At 38.8% G+C, this 18699-nt stretch overlaps 1 protein-coding gene across 1 annotated transcript in view; it reads left to right on the top strand.

Annotated features, from left to right (window-relative positions):
* Window positions 1–18699, top strand: part of cacna1eb (calcium channel, voltage-dependent, R type, alpha 1E subunit b) — a 301888-nt gene that overhangs the window by 219415 nt on the left and 63774 nt on the right. The window contains exons 21-26 of the mRNA XM_073815042.1: window positions 1442–1595; window positions 2980–3109; window positions 3250–3309; window positions 3533–3639; window positions 4146–4242; window positions 4790–4950. Of these exons, the coding sequence (XP_073671143.1) occupies window positions 1442–1595; window positions 2980–3109; window positions 3250–3309; window positions 3533–3639; window positions 4146–4242; window positions 4790–4950 (709 nt within the window). The remainder of the gene's footprint in view (window positions 1–1441; window positions 1596–2979; window positions 3110–3249; window positions 3310–3532; window positions 3640–4145; window positions 4243–4789; window positions 4951–18699) is intronic.

Genomic DNA, 18699 nt, shown 5'->3' with positions numbered 1-18699 from the left:
TCACTAAACTTGATAACAGACTTGACTATGACCATGACCATGACCATGACCATGACCATGACCATGACCATGACCATGACCATGACCATGAGACTCAATTAGACTTAATTTGGACACGAGATAGAATCAAAACGAACCAGCACAGAACAGCAAACACAAGGGCATTAAATAAGGGAGCAAATCAAGAGGGAAACAGGTGACAATCATGAAACAATAATAGGATAATTAATAAGATGATGAGGGGGCGGGGTCAGGAGACGAGACAAGGAAGCACACAGCCCCCCCAAAAAAGGCCATGTGCTGCCACACAACACACGTGGGCCTGTCATGATCCTGCCACAAGGAGCAAAAACTGAACATGAAGGCAGGACAATGACAACTACTTAATGAAGTAAACATCAGGTTAAATAAATAGGCAAAAAAGGATTTATGAAGGATTGAAAGATTGACTGGAGCAAAGTCAGAAGAGAGGGTTTAATATGTGTAGTGTTGTCTGCATAGATCCATGTCTCAGTCAGAGCCAAAACAAGACAAATTGCTTGATTGTTTCCTTATCTTTGTAAGTCGCTTTTGATAAAAGCATCTGCTAAATACCTGAATGTAAATGTAGACTTGCAGTGATAGCTGCCCACTGCTCTGGGTGTGTTTGTGTGTTCACTTCTCACTGAGATGAGTTAAATGCAGACGTCATATTCCAAGTATGAGTTACCAAAGCATTGGCAATTCCATCACTTTCATTAGCAAGTCCACAGTTCAAACAAAAATGCAAAATCTTGAGAGGTACATCTGAAGGATAATGATACCCTTCATAAGCATTCTATGTCACGCTAGAATGTTTATGAAGGCTAAGAAGACAACCATGTTATTCCGCTGTTGTCTTCTTTAGGCTGGTTACCAGTGCACTCCAGGATCCAACTTAAGGTCTTGATGTGTGCATTTAAGGCATGACATGGATTGGCGCCAGAATATTTGGCAGAGCTCATTAAGCAATATAAACCAAATTTACATCTGAGATCCTCAAACAAAGTTTTATTTGTAAGCCCAATGTATGTTGTAAATCTAAGGGAGGGCGTTTGTTGGCTGTCACTGGTCCAAGGCTATGGAATGAGCTTCCCTTCAAGGTTAGATTGTCCCCTACCCTAGGCATCTTCAAGAGTCGTTTAAAATTACATCTGCTTTCCCTGCCATTTTAACTTTATATAAGAATATTTATCATTAATAATGGGTGATATGTTTTGTTGATTCATTGTATTTTATAATAAATACAACACAATACGATACGATACCTAAAGTTTGTTTTCTTTGGTGGGTGTGAAGACAGATAGTTGATACAGGAATAAATTGAAAGCATGACAGAAAATAGCAAACATACTTTGAGAAAGGTAATATAAAATAAAACTTCTAATAAAAAGTACTTTCTTTTTCTCAATTTAATTTCTAGTTAGTTTCAAAGATGTGGAGGCTGCTGACTCTGAGAAACTTGATGATGATGATGATTATGATGATGAAGATTATGATGAGAATGGTGGTGAACAATCAACTGCCCCAAAATCTGACACACCAGACAGCATGTTTATTTTTAAAAGCAAAAATCCGTAAGTTGCTTTTGAGATTTCACATAATCCAGCACCATACTTGCTATACAAGTATTCACTACTGTTCAAAAGTTTAGGGTCACTTACTCATTCTTTATTAATATTTTCCACATTTTAGAATAATAGTAAACTCATTAAAAGACACAATGAAGCTATGAGAATTGTTGTGATGTAGAAAATGGTATCACTTTACAACCAGTGGCAGAACTAGATTTTTAATAAATGGGGTGGCCAAGGCTAGGATCCATAGTCCCAAATAGCCCTCTGGTGCCAGGTGCCAGCTGATGCAGACCCTCAATTTAATTCTTATGAAAGAAACCCCTGGCCATATTTAAGCGACCACTTTGCATCTTAAAAAACCTCGACATCAAACCTGCCAAACATGTTCATGTAATTTGATGATACTTCAGGAAGAGAGTGAAATCTGGAGCTACAATATATATATATATATACTCTAAAAGTAGTAGTTACCCCAAAAATGTACTCAAGTAAATTTAATGAAGTAAATGTAATTTGTTAATACCCACCTCTACAAGGCACATGTTAATGAACACATTTCCATAATGACCAAAACAATCTACCAAGAGCAGTGAAAATTAACGTTTAAGACATGCATCTTTACATGTTAAATAATGGCACAAATAAACTGACAAGCGCAAACATTAGTAAATCGAGTTGTTTCATTCATTTAAATAATTTCCTCTTTTCCTGTGTCTGAAAGGGAAACTCCTATGAACGCATATGCAATTAGATCAGTCGCAAAAACAACTGTGTTCGGACCCTTCTAGTGCTAATTTTTCACTGAGTCTATTTAGTAAATCCTGACAGTAGTTTTTTAATGGCAGAAGAGGCATTTGTGCTAGCACAAGCTGTTTGTAAATGTTGCCTTTAAAGGGATAATTAGAAAATTCTGTCATCATTTACCTGCGGAAGAGATTACAATTCAGTCCGATGATGACCAAGGTCATATTGAGCAAAACAAATAACCTGAAAAGTGCTATGAGCAAATTGAATTCTTTAAAATTCTATAAAAGTAGCCTGCAGGAAGCTGTGTGTGATCCCACGTGATGAATGCTGTGTGAAAAATCGAGCATTCTTATTGCCCATATCTGGATCATACTGAAATGCTTTGTGAACAATATTGAGTAAGTCAACTGTGTTAAACATAAAATGTGATTTTGTCAACATTTAGGCACACACCAGATAAACCAGTTTTTAAAATTTTTAGAAAACATTTTGATCTAGTGATCCTAAACTTTTGGACAGTAGTGTATGTTATTGGAATGTTTTTATTGGAGAATATTGTCTTGTATTTGTGCATGCCACATGATATCAACAGTTTAAATCTAACATCGAAATTCAACTTTTCTTTTTGGAATTGAAGTATAAGGAGGATCTGCCACTATGTGGTGACCCTGCGGTACTTTGAGATGACCATTCTTCTGGTGATTGTGGCCAGTAGCATTGCGCTGGCTGCTGAAGACCCAGTGTGCACCAATTCTGAAAGAAACAAAGTAAACACATTAACATCTTAACATCTTTGCTCTTTAATTTCTCAAGGGGCATCATTACTGATACAGTAATTTATATTATCCAAAAGTGTTGATAGATATTTTGACATCTGTTTTGTTGCATTATTTCATTATGTTTGCAGGTTCTACGTTATTTTGATTATGTTTTCACCGGTGTGTTTACATTCGAAATGATTATAAAGGTATGTGCTTTGTTACTTAATTTCTTATTACTTTTTCTGTTTCTCATTAAATTATTTGTTGTGGGCAATTTTAGCAGTTTGATAACTTAAACCGCAAACTCCATTAAAACATTGAATTGAAAAGCAAAGAGCATTTCTGTTCGTCAAAGTATCATGAATCGTTTTAATGTGTACACTGAATTAGCATAAGTGCTATCTATAATGCATTTTTGTACTTTTACAGATGATTGACCTGGGTCTTATTCTTCACGAAGGATCATATTTCTGGGACTTATGGAACATTCTAGACTTCATTGTTGTGATTGGAGCTTTAATTGCTTTTGCTCTGACGTAAGTATTTCATATTAGAATTGTGATTTGTATATTTACTCGCATGCAGACATATTTTGTTAATTAGAGTTCAGTTTACAATAAACAATTGCTGCCTCATTCATGGCACAAAATGGGCATTGTTTTGTATATGCTTTACATTTAGACATTTTGTAGGCTATACTAGTTGAGATGCCCATAAGTTATATTTCTTTAATGCTTTGTTTCTCTATTATTGTTTTGGACTATGTTTCTGTGCCTGCCAGGAATTTATTGGGGTAATGGCAGACACTTTTCATTTGTCATATTGTTTGTTTGTTTTGTTTGTTGTAGAGATTATGTTGCCACTGCACATTTATTTTTGTCTGTATCTGTGTATTATTATACTAATGTTTGCAATAACTTCATTAACTAAAATATAAGTCATCCAGTCACTATTTTTAGCCATAAATAGATTTATGTTTAAGAACCAGTATGGGTGTTTTGTCACTTTCACATCAGATTTATATAAGTTTTGTTAATTACAGAAACAACAAAGGCAGAGATATCAAGACCATTAAGTCTTTACGAGTTCTCAGAGTCCTTCGTCCTCTCAAGACCATCAAAAGACTTCCAAAACTCAAGGTGCTTGTTTTCTTTACAGTTTATTATTTTAGTTTTCAAAGAATATTCAGTTCTTTCTGTAAAAGCATGCACATATGTCTTTGGGATCTGTAAAGGTCAGCTGGTCATCAAAGTCCATATCAAGGTTTCTGACTGTTCTGGTTGATGTTATGGTTGTTGAGCGTAGTTGGATGGAAAAAAAATGTGCTGTGATGTTGGATGTTACGGCTAAGGATTTTAATATGAGTGGTCCAAACAGTGATCCTTGAGGAACCCGGGTCACCTTGTGATGAAATTGGTACATCTCCTCTCCATGATACCTTAAAAGAAGCTTAAGGGTGTGCTGGTTACTCTGTGAAATTCAAAAGAAGTTATTATGGCAAAGTAAAGGTATTACATATTCATGTATTGGAGATTCCTGATTCATTGCGAAATGTAAGAGAAAGTCTAGTTGGAAGAGATATAACAAAATAAACAAATTACACCTGTACTGTATCAGTTGTTAACGTTCACTGAAATGTTGTGTATAATGCATGTTAAAGACTTCATCTTTTCTGTTTGTTTGCAGGCTGTATTTGATTGTGTGGTGACATCACTGAAGAATGTCTTTAACATTCTCATAGTATACAAGCTGTTTATGTTTATCTTCGCTGTCATCGCTGTGCAGCTCTTTAAAGGAAAGTTCTTTTACTGTACTGATGGCTCCATGGGCACTCAGAAGGAATGTCAGTAAGTGCAAATTCATGTATCTATATGGTAAATTAACCATATTTATTGAAGTAACTGTGTATTTTAGCATATAGAGAATGTGAAGCGATGTCACCCCGTGACATGCTGGGGCAGCGCCCCCATGCTGGAAGGATCGATCTCTGTGTTGTCTTTGTGTTATTATTGTCTTGGTAGCCGCTTGTTCAGTGTTTTGTTTGTGTGAACTATAAAATCCGAATGGAAAGGAATTATATGTGAAAGGTAGGGATGTGCAATAATTTTTATGTGATTGTCATTGCACATCTCGTCAGTGAAGCTAGTTCCGTGATTAGAAGTAAACCACCATCACCTGCTTTCAGATGGAGCGACATTTACTACACAAAGCCATAGTTCACTGCGCTGTGTTTCACGGAAACCTGGCTGAATGACACGATGCCAGACAATGCGTTAATCAACGGGGAAATTGCGTGGTGGAGGGACATGTTTCTATATCAATGAAAGGTGGTGTACAGACATTAAAGTGTTAAAGAGGATGTGTTGTTCAGATCTAGAAGCACTCTTCATTAACTGTAAACCCTTCTACTCACTGCGGGAGTTTTGTTTATTCATTCTCGTGAGCTCAGCCCTAAAGAAACTCGCTGATCTAATCACAGACACGGAACAACAACACCCATACTTTTGTTCTTATCATTGTAGGGGACTTCAATAAAGCAAATTTGTGAACTGCCAAAATACAGACAGCGTGTTACATGTCCCACCAGAGACAGTAATATATTGGATCACTGCTACACCACAATAAGGAATGCTTATCACTCTTTCCCTAGAGCTGCTTTAGGTCTCTCTGACTACTGCCTGGTTCATCTTATACCAAATTACAGGCAAAAACTTTAATCTGCCAAGACTGCAGTAAAGATGGTCAAGAGGTGGACTGGCCTGTTTTGACCTTACTGACTGGAGTGTCTTCGAGCTGATGCAAATGATCTGGACTAGATTACTGAGACTGTAACTTCAAATATCAGTTTCTGTGAGGATATATGCATCCCTACCAAGACGTATCTAACATTCAACAATGACAAGCCTTGGTTCACAACAAAACTTAGACATCTTCTAAAGAGGACGCCTACAGGAAAGGAGACAGAGTCTTGTACAATCAGGCCAGAAACACTGAATAAGGAGATAATGGCTAAGAGGAACTACGCTAAGAAGCTGGAACACCAGTTTTCTGCCAACAACCCTGCATCTGTGTGGAGAGGTCTGAAAGCCTTTACCAACTACAAGACACCTCCCCCAACCACAAAGGCCAATTTGCGAATTGCTGAAGACCTGAATGAGTTCTACTGTAGATTTGAAACACCCCACACCCGCTCCAATCTTCTCTCCACACAACCACTAACACCTCCAGCAACCCCCCTCTTCCCCATACCTGCACATCAGCTCTGTGAAGAAGGTGTGCGCCAAGACTTCAGAAAGAACAAAAGAAGAAAGGCACAAGGCCCAGACGGTGTAACAACAGCCTGTCTGAAAACCTGTGCTGACCAGCTGGCCCCCCATCTTCACACAAATCTTTAATAGATCATAGAGCTGTGTGAAGTCCCCTCATGCTTTAAACGCTCTACCATCATCCCTGTCCCAAAGAAATCAAGAATTAAAAGACTTAATGACTACAGACCTGTCGCTTTAACGTCTGTGGTCATGAAGTCTTTAACTCTTTCACCGCCAGCGTTTTTAAAAAAAGTTGCCAGCCAGCGCCAGCGTTTTTCATGATTTTCACTAAAGTTTAATGCCTTCCAGAAAATGTTCTTCTTTAAACATATAAACATACAATATACCAAATGAAAGAACAGACCCTCTGCTTTCAAACAAAAAAAACCGTTTCATCCTACCTTTAGTGGTTCCTACCAGTCTGTTTCAGATGTGTGAATAACCCATAAAAACTCTCCAATAAAGTACATCCAATGACCATTTTTGTCCACAAATGCGTATAATCCGTGAAATATAGATATATTGTCCATTGTTTACATCAGATTTCACATGCACTTCTTGTAATAGATTATACTATACAATCTGAGGACTATTTACATCGTAACACTTGTATATGAGATTACACTCGCGTTCTAAACCAGCGGTCAAACTTGTTTTTAAAAGTAGGCGGGAGTATAATACATAATATCCAAACAGCGCTGTAAAATATTGTGACCTCATCTGACTCGCTCTTTCCTCCAATGACTTCATGGAAAATATTGATAGACAGAACGTGTAGCCAATTAGATAACGAATCCAACGATCTTTGTGTGACGTTTTATTTCCTGGTGTGGAACCGGCATTTTATACGCTTATATAAGGATAAACAATAATAAGAACGAACCTGTATGCATAAACAAAAGACTTTTATTTTGGGGCTGACTGGCACTTAGAAAAGGCACTAGTCTTACAAAAACTCTTGTAAGAACCTCATTTTTGGGCCTATTGACTTCAAACGTGAAATATAACTTCTTTAGACTTGTGGCTTTGGCATCATTGCATTTCTAGGTTTCACACACATATTTATCATTAAGATTGTTTGTATTAAAAAAGATGTTATGCAAAAAAATGTATTACAATGTACTTCAGCCTCTCTAACTTTTTTAATTTTTATCTTAAAATAATTTTGAAACCTGGAAAATAAAGCTCAAAGTGTTAGGAACCACAGAAGTCAGGAATCCCAATGCAGAGGGTCTTTAATGATGAACACAAAAATCAGCAGGTATGTATAGGAAAAAACACTCTATGTCTTCATGAATATGTGGACTATGTATGGCAAAAACACTCAAGGATATCAGTCAGTATGTATAAGAAATAACACTCAATGTCTTCATGTAAAATGTGAGATGTGTATGGCAAAACTCAATGTCTTCAGATACTCAATGACGAGTAGAAAACACAAGGTGGGCAGGACTCCACGATCCGTTCGGGAAAGTCACAAGAGTGGGAAACACAGCCTCAGCCGTAGGACATCCACTCGCACATCCGAAATCCACAACGATAATATCCTGGGAAAACACAGAGAGATCCTCCTGGCGAAGCAGAGAGAGAGAGAGACGCTTCGGACTCTTCAGCTGACCAAGCGCTGGACAGCGCACGATCCCGGTCAGCACTAGCCACTGGACGGCGTCCGGTAAACCCACTGAAGAAGAGAGAGCCAGCAGAGATGGTGGGCGTCGACAGATTACAATCCACAACAGAGTGAAAACGGGACAGGGAATCTGTAGGGCAAAGGCAGCAGATAACACAGACTAGAATAAGAGACTATTAAGCCAGACAAGACTAGAACTAGCAACGCTAGCGGGCACGAACATACAAAGACGAACTTGCAAAGAACCGAGGAAACGAGGGGAATTTAAATCAAACCGGCTGGGCATATAATAAGGATCAGGTGTGGGACGCTGGTGAGAAGAGTCGGAGATAATGAGGTCACCAGGTGGAAGGCGCGCACGTGTGGAGCTGTCAAAACATAAACACAACACAACACATGGTGAAACAAAGACAAAGCGGCCAATAAGACCGAAATCATGACACAAAGTGTCTTCTATCTAATGATAGTTATGCTTATACTCTAAGTGGTTTAGTAAAAACAGCCCGTTTAGTGAAAGTAGGTCTTTTCATGGTTTGGGCCAGAGTGGGGGTGCTTTTCAAGAGGTTAATATGCATTAACATATTCATGTTACTAACAGAACAACCTACTGGACTCTAATACTGGAATTTTTGAAATATTAAGATTATAATTTTTTCAGGATAGGCCTATAAAAGAATATTTATATCACAACAGTTAGGCTACATATTTGTCATCATGGCACATTTAAGTACACAATGACACTAAACTAAAATTAAATGGGTTTAAATTACATTTAATGTAGATTTCGTCTACTAAAATCTCATGGCATTTAGTTGACTAAAACTTGACTAAAACTAAATCAATTCAGATGACTAAAACTAAATACAATTTTAGTCAAAAGACTATGACTATGTTTAATCTGTGTTTGTTCTGCCATGTCGTAAAATTGAGGTGTTTAATTTCTTTTTTATATTAGGAAGTAAAACCTCATAAATAAACTTTCTTGCTTTTTACTGACCTACAATATCTCTTTGTGTTGAGGACTAGTGCATCTTTGAGCCAACATTCAGTTTGAGTAAAATACTTAAGTAATTTTAAATTGGGTTACTTTAAGACTTTTACTTAAGTTGTATTTAAATTGGTGACTTGTAACTTGTAATTTTTATAGTAAGGAATCTGTACTTTTTCTCAAGTATTGCTTTCACGTACTCTTTACACCTCTGGATGCCGGAAGTAGGGACTTTCCAGGCCTACACATACTTTTACATACAAACGCACATATGCTTGTCCTGGGCATTGACGTTAAATTGCACCCGGGCAGAGTAGGGAGGCTGTGCATGGGGTTAGCCATACCCAGCTAACACCTATAAAATGCGCACAAGTAGCCGTGAGTACATGCTCTGTAACTGGCGAGTTGGTCGGCACCATAAAGCCGAGCAGAATCCCCCTTATAGGGACTAGGTTGTTAAAGGCACTGGCAGCAGGGTGCCGGTTGGTGTGAGCAGGGAAGAACCGACTAGTATGAGTCAACGGTGCAAACACAAGATGGTATGCGGAAGAACCATAATAATGGTCAACGGATGGCGTCAATAGCAAGTAAGCTGCTACTGCGGGGCAGCCTCCTCGCCAACCCCATTTGTTGCACCTGTGCACCATGTGGTAATCGGTGTGGAGGTCCAGAGAGGCAGTCTGGTGGGTGCACGACGCCAACTGCCTTTTTTCCACTGTGCAAGGCATCTTGACTGAAGGCATAGGTGGAAGCCCTGTGGCGATGAGGGGAACGCAACATCAGCAGGTCGAAGTAGCTGGGAGCTGGGAGCTGATAGCGGAAATCTTGCACACAGGTGGCTCACAGTTGATGGTCACAGAATCACTGAATCATGAGCACCAGTAAGCTGAGGCATTACTGTGAGTGACTGGGCAGCCCTTTTTAGGGAAAGCACTGCCTACCCCAGAAGGGGAAGCCCATAGAAAAGGTGGAGTAAAAAAGCGTGTTCAGAATACATCCTGGCTGGTTTACCGCTACCAGCAGGACTTCATCTCAGTGGTCAAAACAAAAGAAGCAAAAAGTTGATTGTGGCATCATGGAACATCTGTACTATGTTAGACGGCTCAGATTGCAAAAGAACTACAACGACATAGAGTGGATATTGCTGCCCCTCAAGAGACCAGGGTTGAGGGTCAGGGTCAGGTGCAAGAGGAAAATTACACCTTCTTCTGGGTTGGGAAGACGCTGGTGTGGCCTTTGCTGTCGACAATAAGATGAAGTTGACAACCCTGCCAACATTCGTCTCTGAGAGGATGATCGTTATATGTGTAGCAATTGATAACAACAGGCATTTGACCATTGTCAACGTGTATGCCCCAACCATGACCTACCCAGATGAGGAAAAGGAGGCTTTCTATCTGGAGCTGACAACAATTGTAAGCGGAGTTCCCCCACAGGATAAGTTGTTAGTTGTGGGTGACTTTAATGCAAGGGTGGGAAGTGACTGTGAAACCTATGCTGGAATCTTTGGAAAGTTTGGCAAAGGTAAAAAGAACACCCAAGATAACTGTGCCAAGGAGAAAAACTAACGGCACAACCCCTAAAAAACTTGACCTTGGAAAACTTGCAAATGAGCAAATTAGGCTGAAACTGTGTCATCTGCAGTAAATGGTGCAAAAGTCAAAACAGTAGGATCTGAAGATATTGAAGAACAATGGCAAGTCCTGAAGAAGGCAATCTATAATGCGGCAGAAAGGACCTCTTTAGTTTAGTTTATACTTTATTGTCCCCGAAGGGGAATTTTGTTTTGGACTCTGTCCATTCCGCAGCTTTACACAAACAACACAAGAGACACTTTACAACATATTACACTCATGAATATACAGCAAATTTATTACACATTCCTTAAGGCCTAAAAAATACACAATTGGCACACTGCACACTCCCTAGTACCCATAAAATGCACAACAATATATTACACTACTAGTATATTACGCATTCCATAAGACATAATAAAAGAAAAATACACATAAATACAGATTTGGCATATTGCACCATAGAATAACAATATATTGCACACTCCGTACGGCCTACAGAATACACAGTTAACATATTGCACATTCCTCATGGCCTGCAAATCGCTCCAATACCATATTACACACCTCAACAACCTACATATTACACACCCCAAACAGCCTACAAATTACGGACATATTACACACACCTACATACTAGAGTTGATAAGCTTAATAGACATAGGCAAAAAATAATTTTTATAGCGGTTTAGCCTACATTTTGAAACCCTAAATCTTCTGCCAGAAGGTAAAATCTCAAATTCTGAATGAAGGATATGGGTTGAGTCCGAGACAATTTTTTGTGGCTGTCTGATAACCGACTGCTCATAGATTTTCTGGGGGGGGGGGGCAAAATGTTTTTGACCCCCATAATCTTCATAGCTGTCTTTACTTGATGGGGGATCTGTGATTTTGATTGTACTGTCAGGTTACCGTACCAACTTGTAATGCCGTACTTTAAAATACTCTCTAATATTGCATGGTAGAACAACAACATACATTTTTTATCCACTCCATACAATCTTAGTCTCCGTAAAAAATGCATCCTCTGCTGGAGTCTAGAACAGATAGTGTTTACATGGTCCTTCCAGGTCAGTGCATTATCAATATGCACACCCCCAGGTACTTGTAAGAGCTAACCTGAGTAATGGGTGAATTGTTAATAACTACAGACCTTGTATCACCTATAGCTTTTGGATCAAACACCATCTCCTCAGTCTTAGTTACATTTAGCACAAGAAAATTGTCATTGCACCACTGGACAAATTTCTCAATTTCTGTATAATATGCGGCAGGACTTTTTTCCTTATGCATAAGGCTAAGGATTGCTGTATCATCAGAAAATTTCATAATGTAATTATCAGTATGGAGTCTAATGCAATCATTAGTGTATAGTCCTCCGTAAGGGCATTATTCACTCTAACTTGTTGAGTACGGTTTGTTGAAAAAGAAAAATACCAATTAAGAATAAAAGAGTTAACATTCATGTGTTTCAGTTTCTGAATGAGTAGGTAAGGCGGCTGCAAAGTGTTAAAAGCAGAACTAAAATCAACAAATAAAATACGTGCATGGACTTTGGAGTCATCCAGATGTTTACTGACCAGATGTGAAATTATGTTGATAGCAAAACCCACCCACATCTTGTTTAAGAAATTACACCATTATCCTCTTAAAACATTTCATAACAATAGAGGATAGTGCCACAGGCCTGAAATCATTATTCACCTTTGGGCATGGTTTTTTAGGTACAGGTGTAATTACTGATTTTTTTCCACAGAGTAGGTATGACGTGTGAGTCTACTGATTTTTGAGTTGAGTTGAGTTGAGTTGAGCATCTTTATTGACATAATATATATTGTACAAGGAATGAATAAATGAATAAATACATAAAATTACTTTGTACAATTATCAGTCAAAAGACACAATAAAGCCATAGGCTTATTTTCATTGTGGTCCTCCAAAATGTGTGCACTACAAGATAGTGCGTGTGAATGTTTAAAAATGTAGGGATATGGGGTAAGCATATCCTAAGTTCTGAATGAATGAAGTTTGAAAGAAAACTGACTGGTTTTTAGGTGAGGAGGAGACCCAGAAGCTGCTGGATGAAAAACACCTCCTGCATAAGCGACATCTGCATCTTGTGGTGTAGGCAGGCAGAAAAATTGCAAATCATGGCTGACAACTATGATTATCATGGACTGTTTGCAGGTCTAAAGGTCATTTATGGTCCAAGGAGCAACGCAGTAGTACCTGTCAAGTCAGCAGATGGAGGACAACTCTACACTGAACTATGTGAGATCCAGAGTAGATGGAAAGAGCATTTCTGTAATCTGCTAAATCAACAAGGATCCTCTGAACCAGATGCCTGTAGATGACTAATGGAACACCAGAGTCGTAATGACCTCTGTCATGAGATTACTATGGAAGAGCTCGAAAAATCCCTAAAGGCCACAGCAAGCCATAGAGCACCAGGTCTAGATGGAATCCCCTCAGAGGGGCTCAAGAAAGGAGGAAGAGTACTCAGAGAGAAGCTCCTGAAACTCTTAAACAGTTGCCTTGTTCATGAGTGTGTATCTCAGGGAACTTACAGAGGCATTAACTTACTAGCCATAACAGGCAAAGTGTTGGCAAAAATCATACTCAACAGGCTCAAAAACATAGCTGAGCAAGTCCTACCAGAGAGTCAATGTCGCTTTAGGTCGGGGAGATCTACCACTGATATGATTTTTACTCTACGGCAGTTACAGGAGAAAGCAGTGGAGCAACATTATTCTCTCTTTGTGGGGTTCATAGATTTTTTTTAAGGCTTTTGACACGGTCGATCGAGAAACCCTTTGGAAAGTCTTACAGATATATGGATGCTCAGAGAAGCTTGTTAACATCTTCAAGCAGTTTCACACAGGGATGAAAGGACAAAGCTTCATTGGTGGGGAACACAGTGAAGCTTTCGAAGTTAACCATGGTGTGAAACAAGGATGCGTGCTTGCACCCACGCTTTTCTCGTTATACCTCACAGCAGTGCTAGATTCAATGGGCCTTGAAGGGGATCTTTATTCGGACTAGGAAAGACGGCAAGCTCTTTAATTTAGCCCAACTTAGAGTATCTACTAAGACCAGAGAACTATGCATCCGGGAGCTGCTTTATGCAGATGATTCTCCCCTTGTGGCTAACAACGCTGAAGATTTGCAACATATAGTGGAACGGTTTTCGTGGGCAGCAGATCTGTTCGGATTGAACATTAACATCTCTAAGACCGAACTTTTGTATCAACCACCTCCAACTTCCTCCAGCAGTATGAAAGAGCAACAGCCGGTGACGATATATGGAGAGCCCCTGAAATCTGTCAAGGCTTTTACATACCTTGGCAGTACAGTGACTTACACAAACTCCTCTGACCTGGAAGTTGAAAGGAGAATTCAGTCTTCTACCAAGGCTTTTGACTTTCACGAGAAGTGCCTCTGGAGCTGTCACAACATCTTCTACAGCACAAAAGTGAAAGTCTACAATGCTGATGTACTTCCCTGTCTGCTCTATGCTACTGAGTGTTTAACGGTTATGTTTGTACATATATAAATATTGTTAATGCATTCACCCACCCACCCCCCATCACATGCCTTCTGTGCTTTTCTTCCGGCAGTCTTTTTTCTGTTCCCACACCGTACTCCCCACAGGAGCATAGTCTGGGGGTTGCTTTTTTTCTCCTCATGTAATGCATTTTCTTCCTCAATCTCTGTCTTCCAGTCCTGTTCCCCCCTTGTCACACTGTATATATATTGTATGTATGGACAGGTTGATAGCTAATTTGACCAGTGACAATAAAGTTGATTATGTTTCTGATTCTGGTATAACCTCTTTCTGATTCTGAATTTTATCCCAGAAATTTACTTAAGTATGTTTTGTTTAAAGTATTGTACTTCGCTACATTTTAAATCATATCCATTACTGAGTAAAAAATATTTAAAAAAATGCAAGGTGATAAAGGCGGACCACGGATGATTAATTGATGGGCGGGGGAACGTGCTAAACTCACAAAAAGAACCATGGAGATGGACGAGACAGGCGCGCACTCATGCAGACCCTCAATTCAAACACCTGTCCATATTTAAGCGACCACTTTCCACTGACGCAAAGTGAGTGTTTCATTCCTATGAAAGGTAAAATTCATGCTCTTGAGTACAAAATTGCAGATCGGGTTTTTACTGCTCATTTGCACCACACATTTTTAATACCATGCGCATTATCTTTTAGCAGCTTCACGTCAAGTCAAACACAACTTACGTCCTCCAGAGTGCGTAGGTCATTAGACATTAGAGAGAGAGAGAGAGAGAGAGAGAGAGAGAGAGAGAGAGAGAGAGAGAGAGAGAGAGAGAGAGAGAGAGAGAGAGAGAGAGAGAGAGAGGAACACTGGTAACATAAATTATTTTAATAAACTATATATATATATATAGTTTATTAAAATAATTTATGTTACCAGCAATACATCAATTACAACAATAGTGATTGTATTTACTAACTGCTGACCTCACATTATTTTTGCTTTAAAAGTGCATAACTCGCCTGTAAAATTCATGAAACAATTCCATAAACATTTCTTAGTAATAAACAGCTTTTTATTTTATTAACTTTTTGTTATTGCACTTTAATTGTAAAGGTGTTCCTACAATTAAAGGCAATACGTAAATAAAATCTTTTGCTTTTATTGTCCACCATATGTTTTTGCTTTTTAAATAACAAATATGGCAGTTTTAACATAAATTAAGTATTTATTTATTGGTAAATCCAGAACGAAGAGTAGTAATGAGGTACAAGTTTGATGGTTTCACAGACTTCTTTTTTTTTTACAATTAACGGCTATTTTCAAATAACACGCCTTCAGAAATCATATCAATTAAATCAAGTGTTCAGTCTGTTAACAATAAAGCCACCAGCATTACATCGCTTATTTTTTGTTTCATAATGTTTTGGTTTAATAATGTCTGATCGATCACTTAACACCTTTCATTCATTTGATCAAATACATATTTGTTTACTATTTAAATGGTTAAGTTTTTATTGAAGTGTATTTAACTCACATCGTTCCTTACCCAGATTGCAGAAACAACATTCAGTGTTGACAAAGTTTGGTACATGACTAATGCAAACAAAACAAGAACACAATTAAACTTTATATTGTATAAAGGTAAAATAAAATATTAAAACAAACACTAAATACAAAATGTATGACTCTTGGGTATTAAATTCCTTAAAAAAAAGCATGTGTGTATTCTAAAAGCTTTAAACCTTAAACATATTATATTTGAGCCAACAAGACCTAATCCTTCATCTTCATTATCATCATCCACTCTTATTGACCTCATTTTGACTAACACCCCATCTAATTATCAAGCTGGATTTTTTAGTCAAATAAGTAATCACTGTGCTATTGCATGTATATGCTCTGGCCTCTCAGTCGAAAGGCCGCCATTAAAGGCAGGATAGGCAGGATCTGTCTAAAAAACTTTTTTCCAAATTTGTTTAAACTGTCTTTATATACCAATAAATAAGTAAAATGTAAGTACTCTGAAAAAGGGAGTATATTACTCGAGTGTCTGTAGACCTTTGACGACTGTTTTAAAAACAGCTCATTATTTCCATTCAGGACGAAAAACAAATGATTGGCTTTCACAACTGTCACTTTCTCTCGCGTCCATGGCTACCACCTGTTGCTACAGGATCTGCCCACACATGTGCACACCCGATTGATTTGAACGTGCACGAGGCACTCTAAGGAAGAGCAAAAGTACGGCAGAGAAAGAGCAGTCAGAACTCACAGTACCTGCATGTGCAGTCAGCGAAAGCAAACAATGCAAAAAAGGAATAAATAAAGAAATCAAACAAGAGTAAATATCGCGTGGCTTTTCCCCGTGTCGACGATGCGGTAGCGGTATTGTCTCTGGAGTGTAGTCCTCATCAGAGTCAACAATGCTTTCATCACGGAAACTCTCACATGCAAAATACCGTATGTGTTATAAATCTTTCATGAAATTCACATTCATCACAATCTAACTGATGGTAATCAATGCAACCTGTTTTTAGATAGGCTAAATATAGCTAGCTTTTTCATTACCGAATCAAACAAAAAATATAAATATTTTAAACTTTACCAGTATCGATATGCTAGCTTGATAGTGAGTACTAAAAGCCATCCTATTTGTTTATATTCATAGTGATAAAGTAAGGTGTATTATTACATGTGATTTTGACATGTGATTCAGCCATATCACCCTGTAGCCCAAGACAGCTTGCCCACTGAAGCTAAGCAGGGTTGAGCCTGGTCAGTACTTGGATGGGAGACCACCTGGGAAAAACCAGGTTGCTGCTGGTAGAGGTGTTAGTGAGACCAGTAGGGGGTGCTCACCCTGTGGTCTGTGTGGGCCCTAACACCCCAGTATAGTGACGGGGACACTATACTGTCAAAAAGCACCGTCTTTCGGATGAGACGTTAAACCGAGGTCCTGACTCTCTGCGGTCATTAAAAATCCCAGGATGTCATTCGAAAAAGAGTAGGGGTGTGCCCCGGCATCCTGGCCAAACTTGCCCATTGGCCTACTAATCATCCCCATATCTACTAATTGGCTATATCACTCTGTCTCCTCTCCACTAATAAGCTGGTGTGTGGTGGGCGTTCTGGCGCAATATGGCTGCCGTCGCATCATCCAGGTGGATGCTGCACATTGGTGGTGGTCGAGGAGATTCCCCCATTCATATGTAAAGCGCTTTGAGCACTGAGAAAAGCGCTATATAAATGTAACAAATGATGATGATGTTACTACATGCACCGCGCTCCTTCTTCTCCGCTCGTCTCAGGTAAATGCTTCTCCCAGCGTTCATGTGTTTTGTGGGCATGGCTTTAGAAGAAGCCCAGAAGGGAGGGGTTGGAGTGAATGGAAATAATTAGCTGTGTTTGAAACACAAACAGTCGTGTAAGGTCTACAGACACTCGATTTTTATACTCTCTTTTTCAGAGTACTTACATTTTACTTATATATTGGAATATTAAGACTGTTTAAACAAATTTGGAAAAAAGTGTTTTAGACTATTTTAGACTTAAACCTGCCTACTCTGCCTTTAATTGTAACCAAGCGCCCTTGGAAAAACCTTGTCTTGCTAAATTTTCTCCAAGATGTTGCTGCTGTGTCCTGGAACAGAATTAATTCCTTCCCCTCCTTGGAAGAGGCTGGGTCTTTTTTCAAAAACACTTTCAGTTTGATTATGAGTAAGCATTCCCCTTTGAAAAGATTTTGAATAAAAAATCACTATGTTCCACACTCTGGAGAAAGCCCGCTCCACCCAATCTCCAGTTGACTAGCTGGCCTTCCGTCAATGCAGAAATAAAGCATCACATCACAGGCTATCAGAAATGCCAAAATCTCTTATTTTAAATAGAAATTTACCACAAGTGGCACTGATGCTAAGGCATTTTGGAAAACAGTCAAGGTAATGGAAAATAAAATGATTTCCTCTCATTCACCAATTTCTGTCATTTAATGACATTATCATTACTGAAAGTCTCAATTGGCTTCACTTCTAAATAATCATTTTATTAATGCAACCCATACAGTTTCAATGTCAAACCTAAACCCAGTCTCAATGAACACTTCAGTTTCTATCTCAGAAGATCTCCAACTTTGGATAAAAATCATACATTGTTTGACATGCAATCTGGTTTTTGGACATGATATGGGTGCATAACAGCCACTACAAAGGTCCTCGATGGAGTAATTACAGCATTAGACAGTAAGCAGGTCTGTATTGCTACCTTTAGAGACCTCACCAAGGCCTTTGGCTTCGTTGACCATGGGATCCTTTTACATGGGCTTTCCAGTATTGGTCTGTCCATCTCTAGCTGTGACTGGTTTGCCAGTTATCTCACCAACCGTTTTCAGCAATTGAAGGTTGAAAACATTATGTCAGACCCACTTATTATCTCTGAAAATGTGCCTCAAGGCTATATCATGGGCCCAACCCTTTTCTCTATTTACATTAAAAATATAGCCAAAGATGCTGGTACTTCTTGAATTCTCGTTTATGCAGATGACACCATTTTTTACTCAGTGGGTCCAGATTCCAATTCTGC

The sequence above is a fragment of the Paramisgurnus dabryanus genome, chromosome 6, assembly GCF_030506205.2.
Source record: "Paramisgurnus dabryanus chromosome 6, PD_genome_1.1, whole genome shotgun sequence".
Lineage (NCBI taxonomy): Eukaryota > Metazoa > Chordata > Actinopteri > Cypriniformes > Cobitidae > Paramisgurnus > Paramisgurnus dabryanus.
The sequence above is the reverse complement of the archived record's forward strand: the minus strand, read 5'-3'. Positions and strand labels throughout refer to the sequence as shown.